The sequence below is a fragment of the Fundulus heteroclitus genome, chromosome 4 (genome assembly GCF_011125445.2).
Source record: "Fundulus heteroclitus isolate FHET01 chromosome 4, MU-UCD_Fhet_4.1, whole genome shotgun sequence".
Classification (NCBI taxonomy): domain Eukaryota; kingdom Metazoa; phylum Chordata; class Actinopteri; order Cyprinodontiformes; family Fundulidae; genus Fundulus; species Fundulus heteroclitus.
In genome coordinates this window covers 4,475,828-4,487,825 of record NC_046364.1, presented here as the reverse complement: position 1 = coordinate 4,487,825, position 11,998 = coordinate 4,475,828, and the positions used below count along the sequence as shown (strand labels likewise).

The window sequence follows — 11,998 nt, the reverse complement described above, 5'->3', positions numbered from 1 at the left end:
TAGGTACACCTGGTCTGACGTTCTGTTAGCTGTGACATCATCCAGGGAAGACAGATCACCCACTATTACCATCTAATGTAGAACAGATTACTGGATCAATGTGTGCTTCTGTGCTTGTTTGTCTCTCTTATTGTGTCTCTGTTCTGTCTTCTGTAACCCCCAGTCGGTTGAGGCAGATGACCGTTCATACTGAGCCCGGTTCTGCTGGAGGTTTTTCCTTCCTGTTAATGGGGAGTTTTTCTTTCCGCTGTCACTTCATGCTTGCTCAGTATGAAGGATTGCTGCAAAGCCATGGACAATGCACACGACTCTCCCTGTGGCTCTACGGTTCCCCAGGAGTGAATGCTGCTTGTCGGGACTTTGATGCACTCAACTGGTTCCCTTATATAGGAAAATTTTGACCAATCTGTATAATCTGACCCAATTTGTATAATCTGATTGAATTGTGCCTTGAAAGTGCCTTGAGATGACATGTTTCATGAATTGGCACTATATAAATAAATTTGAATTAAATTGAATTGAATTGAAGGTTAACAGACATGTGATCGAATGAAGTGACGAGCATTGTGATTTAATCATTTTAGCATAATTTTTCTCTTTTGTCTCTGGTAGTAACACTATTGCGTGGCTTACTTCCTCTTTAATGATTAACAGCTTTTGTTGTGTTATTTTTTTATTTTTATTTTTACAAATCTGCCCACACAGAACAGGTCGGGCGTTAGTGGTTGACCTTAAAAGGATCTCTAAGCCACATCCTGGACTGCTTATAAACAGAGAGGAGATGAACATCTGCTGCATGCAGACTCTCGGTTCTTCAGGCAGACATCTATTTTATTTCTCTATTTAAACGCATTTATTGGCCATAACTTTGAAACAAGACTTATCAGATTTCAAGCCCTGAGGTGAAACTTCTGAGAGCCGTCATCATGACTCCAGCTGTTCTTTTCTTCTTCTTCCTCTCAATGATGGATGGCTGTCTGGTAACATTTTGGGATTATTGGGTTAAATTTCTCACAATGTTTAGCTACCAGAAACCAAGTTGAACGAAAAACTTAATTTGGAAAATACACTTTCTGGAAGTGAATCTGTTGGTTTTTGTGGAGTCAGAGAGAAAAATTAAAGCTTTTAATTTGTTAGAAACAGATTTGTTAGGCAAAGCAACATTATGTGGTTGTTAAATGTTTTGTAAATTATGTGTTTCTATGTTGCAGAGCGCACCAGCTGAAATAAAAAATCAAACGGGTGAGCTGAACATAAAGCTTGACTTAAGTCTGACATGTGAAACGTGAACATTTCAAACCTAAACTTCTTCTGATTTCTCCTTCAGATAGGATCACAGATGCCATCCCAGGACCCAAGCTTAACCTAAGTAAGACACTGATTTTAAATAAAGTTTCAAAGTGACATAAAAAAAATTATGAAGAGACAACCGACTGAAATATTTAAACATTGACTGGAGTGAAAAAGAATAAAATGTCCAGCTCTAATTGTAGATTGCATACTTCCAAATAGTTTCCACAGGGTTTTTGTTTCCACAATCTGTACAGTTTTAAACTTCACAATCCTGCCACTAAAAATGCTGGGAACTGGAGTTATTTGTGCTAGGGATCATCTGAATATCTAACATTTTACTTCTGCTATCTGACAATAAAAAAGAGGGGAAAAAACTTCAGTTCAGATAAAGATGCTTAAAATAGTTATGTGTTAATTTCGCCAAGTGAAATTATATATTCTGATTGGATTTATGTGTTCGCCAGATTAATTTGTGTACTAGCAGCAGTACTTCTGAGACAAAAAAAACACAGTATTGGTTGACTTCTTTTACAATTTTACTGACCATTTTTGAACACCTTCCCTCCAGTTTTTATTGTTAAATAATATTACTTTAATGATCATTGTTATTGCAATTCATATTAATTGTTGCATCCAAATATGATAAAAAAGACTAAGTTCTGAAGTCTGTCCTTTTACTTTCAAATTAATCCGACATTAATGTCGTTACAGAACCCCCTGTGCTGCATGGAGACATTGCCGTACCAACTACCTTCACCAGGAATGCAGACCCATGTGCATTCAATGTCTGCAAGTGGCCCAAATCGGGAGGTTACGTCCAAATTCCCTATTACATCTCACCGGACTTCTGTAAGCAGTTCTAACTTCAATGTAGAAACTACATGAGTTCATATTACTTATTTTAAACAAATAATAACCAGAAGTTTAATAAATACAACTTAACTTTGTCTTAAAATTTCCCTTAGCTGAGGCAGAAAGGAGAATCATCAATCTGGGGATACTGAGCTTCCACCAGCGCACCTGCATTCGTTTTGTTCCCTGGAGTTCTGGTGTTCGAGATTTCATATATTTCTTTTCTGAACCTAACTCTAGGTAGGAAAACACACCAAAGAACACACTTCTGCTACTGTTTAGGGGCTTAAACTGCAGCCATACATGTAATACTAGCTTCATCTATTGTGCTTGCTGCATACTCCCTCTCAGTGTCTCATTCACAAAGCAAAGAGCACCAATGATATGCTGCTGAACATTTGCTTTCTTATTATGTTAGTTTTCTGTTGCCCTCAAGTCACAATCTAGAAGTCCAGATCTAATAATTATCAGCATGTATCATTAAGCAAACTTTTTCATACTCCTGGCAGACATACATATAAAATTGTTTCCATTCTAAGAACAGGTTTGTTTCTCACAGAAGTGAGACAGGCATCTCTTGAACCATGAAAATCAGGAGAATCAAGTTTAGAATAAATTGAAATCTACTAGGGGTATGATTCATTTTGCAGGGCTTGAGAATATATTATAGTACCGGTCAGGGGCGGTTCTAGACAGGGGCCAACAGGGGCCTGTGCCCCTGTAGAAATGTTCCTGGCCCCTGTTATGGCCCCTGTACGAAAAACATGATATTAAATTTCTTAGGATGATAAATGCTGACAAAGACAACGTGACTGACTGGTTATTTTGATCAGTTGTATTTTTTTTGTTTATATTTTTACCCAATAATAAAATAACAAAATAATTAAAAATTAAGCTGTTTCACGTTAAGCTCCCGATGTATTGAAAAAAGATCAGGGGTCTGCAACCTGCAGTTCCAGAGCCACAATTGGCTCTTTGGCTTAATATATTGAACGATGAAATGTTGACCTGTTAAGCCCCCCAATCTTTTGTTCTGTGCTCCTGTGAAAAAACACTGGCCCACTGGTACCGGTGTCTTATTATTAAATCATTAAAATCCATGCTGGCAGCAATCTTTCCATTTCTTTTCTGGTCTCCATGTCAGGTGCTGGTCCTATCTGGGTCGTCAAAGAGGAACACAGCACATCAGCCTTGAGAAAAATAGATGTGTATACTTCTCAACTGTGCAGCATGAGCTTCTTCATGCTCTAGGCTTCCACCACGAGCAGGTCCGCTCGGATAGAGATGAATACGTCTGGATTCTCTACAACAACATTCAGCAAGGTTAGTGACAAAAGTTTGAACAGTTTAAGTAAAAGAATAGTTACTTTGAAATACTGTAAATAACATTACTTGTTTTAAAAGGTGTTGAAACTATCTCCTGATTTTAACAGACAAACATTACCTTTTCGAAAAGCAGCCGACGAACAACTTGGGAACTCCCTACGATTTTGGCTCTGTCATGCATTACAACAAGTGAGTCATTGTCATTTAAAATGCACCCTTGTCTGTGTAAAATGCTGTTTAGAAACAAACAGCGCTCATACTGATTTATTTTTCACGTTTGAGGACAACTTTTATTGTTTCATTTTCAGGGTTAAGTTTTTCTTAAGAGGGTTTTAAATTTTTCCATTTGCAAGAGCAACAACATAATTTGAAGATCTGTGACTAAACAGAAAACAGTTTTTATTACTATCAAACACATTTTTATGTTTGGTATTAGGTTGTAGTTATTTTTCTTCCCCGCTTGTCCAGCGGCTTTTTGGGGTCCTAGTTTGTTTTTATTTTGCAAGGTTTCTTTGGATTCTTTTTTTTTTCTTTTTCTTTTTTTTTTTGCAGAAGTACAATAGTTATTTTGATTGTTACACCAGTGATTTCTAAGTTAATTTTCCTTGCAAAGTACTTCTCTGTCCCACTTGCAGCTTCTGGTTAATTTTATACGAGGTTTTAAATAATGGTTAACTCAGTATTTGCTAAAAGAGGACTAAAATCCTTCTATTTGAAAATCAGCTGATTACTGGTAATCTCAGCCCTGTTGCTACCATTGTTCTTTCAAAGTTAAAAATATGGCATTGTTTTTTGGTCTATTCGATCAGCCAAGGTGCGGTCTCACAGGGTAACAGATTCAGGAGGAAAACTTAAGCCACCCCCACTCTGGGGGCTCCCCAGGCTTCTTAGGATGTTCTTAGGGATGTATTATCCCTTCTGTAAAACTGGGCCTACCTTCAAAGGTAGGCACCCAGGAGGCCTCGTCATTAGATGCATGAAGCCTCCAACTAACTTCTTTCGATGCGGTGGAGCAGTGCCTCTACTCTGTCCCTCCCCCAAATGATGGAGCTCCTCACCTTTTTCTTAGGGTGGGCTGGGGTACCCCATGATGGACGCCTATTTTGGTTGCTTGTACTGACAATTTTGCTCTCTCGGTATTGATCCATACCTCATGACCATAAGTCAGGTATGGAGCATAAACTGACCAGTTAATCAAAAAGCCTTTCTTTATGGGCTCAGTTCTTTCTCCACTGCAACAGGCTAAGCTGTCACCACATCACTTAAGACAAAGACCCAGTTGGTCTATTGATCTTAGACTCCATCCCCCCACTTCTCGTGAAAAAAAACCCTAAGATGCTTGAGCGCAGGTTTTTATTGTTTGATTAGGAGACCTTGAAAAATTAATTCATGCCTTCATCAGTTCTAGATTTGAGTACCTTAATTCACCATGTTGGCTTGAAAAGATATTTTCTCATTATTTTTACACCACATCACTCCAGTTTTAGAAGAACTGCATTACTAACATATCCATCTTTGTTAGTTTTAGGATGTCGTACTAACTTTTAAAGCTTGAAATGGTTGTACATGCAATGGTTTTAGGAAAACCTTAAACTCGTAAACAACATCATTTGTTGATGAGTTGTTGATGAGTCCATCAAATCCCATCTGTAAAAACTTTCAGACATTGACCTTTATTTCAAGTGTAATTTTCTATGTTTTAGATTTCTGGATGCAGCTTTGTCACCCTGTTTATTTATTTCATGCTTGTCAATTTTTCTGTTTTTATTTACATCTACTCTTTTCAATCACAGGGTTTATCTTTAAATTTGCTTTTTCAAAATCTTGTCATTTTTAAATGTGCCACAGACATACGGCAAACCAGTGACATTATTTTGTATCTGACTGTGTTTTCTTTAAGTTACGCCTTCTCCAGTAACGGGTTGCCAACCATCCTAGCGAAGTCCAATCATAACCTCGCCTTTGGAAACGCCAGTGAAATGAGCGAAAATGACATTGCTCGTGTCAACAAGCTTTACAGATGCTGTAAGCTAAAAATCAAACGAAAAACTGCATTTTCTCATTGCTATTCTTGCTTAAGGTTATCCAAGTTAATGAACATTTTACTTCATATCAATAATTTCATTCTTTTCCCCCAGATGGCTCATCTAAACGGCAGAGCCGCATGAATCCAGATGTGCTGTACTGAAATACATCATTTTAAAGCAACAGCTTTCTCGCTAAGCCTGTGTGTCTGCAATCCTTCAAGTCAGAAAAATAGAAAAAGAACATGTCAGTGCTTGATTGTTCACAATACATTTTTTTGAGTGGTGTTTTACACATTGTGACACTGTAATGAAGTAAGTCGTTCTGTGTGAGTCCATAAATTTGTGCAAACAGGTCTGTTTAGTAAATGTGAGCTTATGTCTCAATGAGACTACCTGCATAAAGAACAGTTTAATAATAACATTTTGTAAAGAAAAACTGGACAACAATCTAGTAAAAAGTGGTTTTAAAAGTCATTTAACTCAAAGGCCCCCATATTGTAATAAAAGAAAATGAATTAGTGAAACAAAAAAGTAAAAACAATGTTGAAATTTTATTTTTGAGCACACTGACCACTGAATTTTATAACCAGAATGAATGTGTTTATTTTACAAAGAATAAAATTATGTATTGTAACCCAAAAGCTTATTATTGCCGCTCAATAAACTTTAAGCATTATCATTAAAGTGACATGGTTTTCATGGTTTTATTTCTAAAATATTTATTTATTCTCTTGATGAGAATCTTTCAGTCTAACTGTGAAAGTGACATTTTATGACACAAACATAAAAAAATTAAAGGATGTACAGGAGATGCTCAATGAAGTAGATTAGTATTGAAAGTCATAACATATTTTTAAAGCACAAAGAGTTATCTTGTTATCACTAAAACTGTGGCTTGGAGTCTACAGAAGTGAAATTGCAGCAATAAATTCATTCAAGCTCTTGTAGAGACCAGGCACGAAGAGACACCAGAGTTTTATTCAATTCAATTCAATTCAATCTTATTTATATAGCGCCAATTCATGAAACATGTCATCTTATGGGGGACTTTCAAAATGGTATATGGTTTAAAAGCTGTTTTATGGTTCTTAGTGGTTCTTAATCTATGTTCACTCCTAAAAGACAACCTGGGCTATTAACTAAAAGTTAGTTCCTGAGGATCTGTTTTGCTTATGCAGGCCCGTCCATATGGGTGCCTGGAGACTGTGTACGGGCCCCTCACCCCTCCCCTGACATTCCGTAAGAGGCCGGTCAGTCCATAAAGATGTGTTCAGGTAATGTCAGGCAGACAAATGCTTACAAGGGCCGTGGAGGAGGACTTTGGTAATATACTAAATGAAACTTATTGTAACGTTGTAAGTGTTTGTCTCCCTTTGGAATTCTAATTGTAACAAATATATGCATATTATAAGTGTTTTCTCTCTGATAATTGTTTTCTTCCTTTGCTGCCAAATCTCCGAACCAGGCGAGGCGGGCCTTACTGAATGAGGCAGGAAGAACTAACTATTGATACAGATCTTGTTTAATGTCGGCCATAACCACACCAACACAACAGTCACACACCGAGAGTCTCCACGCAACAAGACATTCACACCCCATGGGAAATTACAGCACTATAACAGGAGCGTTATAACATGGAAAATTACTGCAGGATCGCTACACTGCTCCCCCCTTACAAAGACCGTTGCCCCAAGGGGTCTCATAAAAAGTCCCTGAGGTGCCTTCTCTGTCTCCGAGGACACCTTGGTGTTAACGAAGGCCGCCGAACCTGCCGTCCTGGAGCAATCTGCTGATGAACAGGGGGTCATCTGCAGATTGGATGGGGAACAATGTGGGGAGTTAGTTTTTAGATACAGTCATTAAGCCTGGGCGCTTGGCTGTCCTGTTCCTCCAGGAAGGTGTTGAGGGCCCCACACACTGATGAGGACGTGCATCACCCCTGCATGGGGCCAACTTGAGGACCACCCGTCTCCCCTTGGTGGTAGATGGACCCTATAGACCACCTCACCCAGCTTCTCCAAAACCTTACAAGGCTCCACCCATGGTCTGTCTAACTTAGGACAGTGGCTCTTCTTCCTCTTTGGGTTATACACCCACACCAAGTCCCCAATCACAACGTCTTTCCCTCTGTCCCTCATGTGGTAGTTTCTTTTCTGTCTCATATCTGCTTTCTGCAGCTGGTCACGTGAAAAGATATGAGGCGACTCCATTCGGTCCTGAAGCCTTCCAGCGTGTTCGGTCTTGGTGACACTGCTGGTGCATCTAGGGGCTCCTTCAAACACCATTTCTGCCACCGGCCGCAGGTCGCTCCCCAACTTGAGCAGGGCAGGACAGGTGTGCACGAGGTGGAATCTTGCACAGCTGATCTATAGCCCAATAACCCGAAAGGGAGGTGCAGGTCCCAATCACGTTGATGTTCTGCAGTGAGGATGCAGAGCTGTTTTGCAAAGGTTCAGTTGAACCACTCCCAAAACCCATCACTCTGCGGATGGAGAGGAGTAGTCCGAGTCTTTTGCATGCCCATGCATTCACACATGACAACACACCTGACTTGAAGTTTCTGCCTTGGTCGTGTTGAATGACTTGTGCTGCTCCAAACCTGGCATATTTTATTCAGTAGAGTAACAACTAAACTGTCCACCCACTGCACAAGACTGTAGAGGAGCTGAGCAGCTCCTTCAGTGCAAGACTTAGACATCCTGTCTGTAAAAAGGAGCGTTACCGCAGGTCATTCATTCCTGCTGCTATCAGATTTTACAATGCTGCACTGTAACTGCAACTGTGACCATAACGGTAATAATTAATGTGCAATAACCAAGGTGCAATAATCTATTTAATACACTGTCCTACAACCCGTGCAATAATCCTGATGTAGTGACTTCTGCTGCTACCAACACCTGAACATAAGTCAGTACACATGTATGTATGTACAAATGTATACAATGTATATGCACGTATATACGCGTAGGTACGTATGTATGTAGGCGCATAGATATATGTATATATTTAAGTATATAGATATGTTTATATATATATATATATATATATATATATATATATATATATATATATATATATATATATATATATATATAGACCACTAAGAATGTAATTGAGACATTTACATTCCTATTTCCTTTTTTGTATTTTTTTGGTATTCTTTTTGACCCATTGTATATATGAAGATTCACTGTATATAACTGAATACACCTTCCCTACTCTGCACCTCTTGTATGAGCTGATGTGACGAGTGAATTTCTCCATTGTGAGATAAATAAAGACTAACTTATCTTAACTTAACTCTTATCTTATTCACAGTGTTATTTATCTGTATTTAAATACTAAGCAAATTAAAACAGAAACTCATATACCTTGTGTCAGGGTTCCGTTTTTGCCTGCCTCACCCTGGACATTTTCTGGCACCTTCCTCCTCTCATAAAGCCTGTTCTTCACTCCACCACTGTTTCCTGCCCCTTTCCACTGCTCATTAAGTCGGACTCAATCCACCTGTCAACACTCCTATATAAGCCCACCTCAGTCTGCTCTTCCCTGTCGGTTCGTCTCGTCATCCTTGCACGAGTGTCTCACTTCTCCCCACGTCTCTCTACTTCTCTTGAAGCCATTTGGATCCCGTTCCAAGGCGCTGCCCTGCTTGGACCCCGCTCCAAGCCCTGTTCGGGTCTCGTCCAGAAGCTCTTCTGCCAGTCCTGGGTTCCACCCCAAAGTTTACCCACACTCCTCCTGCTTTCACCATCCACCTGCCCCTTCCCCGTAAAAGACTCTCTGGTTCTCATCCTCTACTACTCATCTCATCCAATAAAACTCTCAAAACGATGCTCTGTGTGTGGTTGCGTCCGGGTTCATCTGAACAACTCCTGACACCTTGGCTATCAGCCTAAAACTTGAATAGTAACCCTTTCATACTTTTCATTATTCTCTGCATGAAGACCAACACAATTTCAAAGCATACTTCAATGAATTAGATTTCAGGATAAAACAGTTCTTCAAAACATTTGAAATACGAATTTCAATTATAGATTCTTCACATTGTTCAGGATTTTCTAAACTCACCAACCTCCTCATGGTTCAGTGGTGGACAGAATAAAAGAACAGTTGTGGTAGCAGTAATAGGTTCTCATGACACTTGAATGAAGGCATTGCTGTGGCTGAGAAATGAAAATGACATCAAATGGTGAGTTTTTGTCTGTGGTTGCAGTACATATCCTCGAGACAGAAACTGCTCCAGAATTGGCTTTGATGACCTGAGTACCTGATTGTCATTGAAGTCTCCACACACAATGACAGGATGATAGTTTAACACCTCCAGCGCATCCCAAAGGCTCACCAGATTTTCCAGGAAGGGTCTCAGATTGTAGTCAGGAGATCTGTACACAGCAGCAATCATTGCCCTGAATGGAGCCTCAACCTTCAAAGCCTGTCTTTCACACACCTGAATGTGGATTTTAACATACACAGCAACTCCACCACCACCTTTGCTGGCCATCTGTGGAAAGGTAGTGTAGGACGCTTATCTGTTTAGTGGTTCTTACTGTTTTGAATTTCTGTGACTTTCTGGAACAGCTCAGGTTGGGTTTCTGGGTCTGGAAGTTGTGCTGAGATGTATTCATCAACAAAAATCACACACCGTTTGATCATCAGAATCATCTGAGGGCTGTTCTCAGTCCAAATCAGACAATGGATGTGAGGACTTCCTATATGCTGAAACTCGATTCTGTAGAAATAGTCACAGGCTGAACATCTGACAGCAGCAAATCTCTGAAAAGTTCCTCAACACGCTTGTCAAACTACCGCATGCAGGTGACAGTGTTGGATCTCAGAATCTCGCATTTTCTATCCCAGTCAAGCACTTCAATATCATCTTCTTCACCTTAAAGAGGAAAAAAAAACATAAGTTGCATCAGACTATAAATTGCATTTATTTACAAATCTATTTTACACAATCCAAAACAAAGAACTGACATTAAATCTGATAAGGCAGCTTCAAGTCAAGTTGTCAATGACACAGCTGCATCCACAAACGGCTGAATAATATGGAGCATGCCTGGGAGGCTAAAAGGGATAAACTAGCATAAAAGCAACAAACCCAATAAAAGGGTTATGTCTCAGTCTGGGCTCTCCTTTGGAGCTGGACCACACAACTCTGCTGTGTGAATGCATACTGAAACAACATACAAATATGCGTTCAATCTTTGTTGTTTATAAGTAAAGGTTTCAATTAATTATTAAGCGGTACAGGAGCAGCGTATAGCATAAGCCTAGTGCGCCCTCCTGTGGCTATAGATGGTATTGTTTACTATTTGGTTCACATAGTTTAGTGTGATTTACCATTTAAAATGGATATATAAGAGGCACCTGACTATAAGTCGCATGATCGGCCAAACTATGAAAAAACTATATATATATATATATATATATATATATATATATATATATAGTCATGATTATAGTCTACAGTTATATATAGTCATGATTTGTCTTCATGAACCCGGACAGAGCACACACATACAGAGAGCTTGTTTTGAAAGTTTATTGAAAGTAATGACTTGTGGATGATGATGACCAGAGTTAGTTACCGGACTGTAGATGATGGGTGCAGGAGCAGGCTGTCAGAAGATACTGGAAAACACAGAGCAGGATCTTGTGACGAGTTCTTTGAGGTACTAAGACTGCTTTAGAAACAGAGGCGCAGAGATAGAGTTCCTTGGACGTGGTGCTGCAGGACGACCAGGAAGGCAGCATGGAGAGTGTCCATAGAACGCGGGGCTGCAGTAGATCCAGCGGAGCACAGAGTGAGCAGCTGCTGCAGTAATCCTCAGGGAAACAGCGAGAGTTCCTGGAGAACCTGAGGCTGCAGTATTCCTCAAACAAGAGTCTTTAACTTTTGCTTAAACGTTTTTATTAAAGTACTTTTAATTTGACAATTAAAAATTAAAGTACTTTTAATTTGGAATGCATATTCCTTTGGAATATGCATTCCAGTGCACTGAGATGTAATAGCATATCACTTGCAGATAAAACCTCCTTTTTAACACTGCACATTTCAGAACTGAAAGTTGGTTAGTACAATACTTCAAATAAACAGAATAGTCTAAAGCATCAAACAAAAAAATATGCATGTATTTTGCTTTTAATTTGCATTCTGTGAAGAACAAATATAGGAAAAGAGAAAACAGAATATCCATTTAAACAATACTTATTTTTTTTCTAATGATTAAACACATTTGATTAGCTATTATACTTTCTGTTTGTTACCCTTATTTTAGACATAAGAATAAAGTAACAATTTTACTTTCAGTGTTTTTTCTTTCTGTATGACATTAAAATTTGTTTTATTTCAGAATTAATTATTTCAGCAGTTTTTTTTATAAGACTTACAATAGCAAATATATACCTACGTTTTGCAAAAACATTCAGCTAATTACACATTTTTAGTCCAAAGTGCATCAGAAGAACTGAACAATCTGCAAACATAAGGATAG

At 38.9% G+C, this 11,998-nt stretch overlaps 1 protein-coding gene across 1 annotated transcript; it reads left to right on the top strand.

Annotated features, from left to right (window-relative positions):
* The first annotated feature begins 419 nt into the window (after window positions 1–419).
* Window positions 420–6,182, top strand: LOC105922483 (low choriolytic enzyme). The gene is made up of 9 exons (XM_012858374.3): window positions 420–980; window positions 1,212–1,242; window positions 1,328–1,369; window positions 2,005–2,142; window positions 2,259–2,385; window positions 3,290–3,468; window positions 3,579–3,660; window positions 5,372–5,496; window positions 5,610–6,182. Exons 1-9 carry the CDS (start codon window positions 927–929, stop codon window positions 5,657–5,659), a joined length of 828 nt encoding a protein of 275 aa, XP_012713828.2. The 5' UTR covers window positions 420–926; the 3' UTR covers window positions 5,660–6,182.
* The last annotated feature ends 5,816 nt before the right edge of the window (window positions 6,183–11,998 follow it).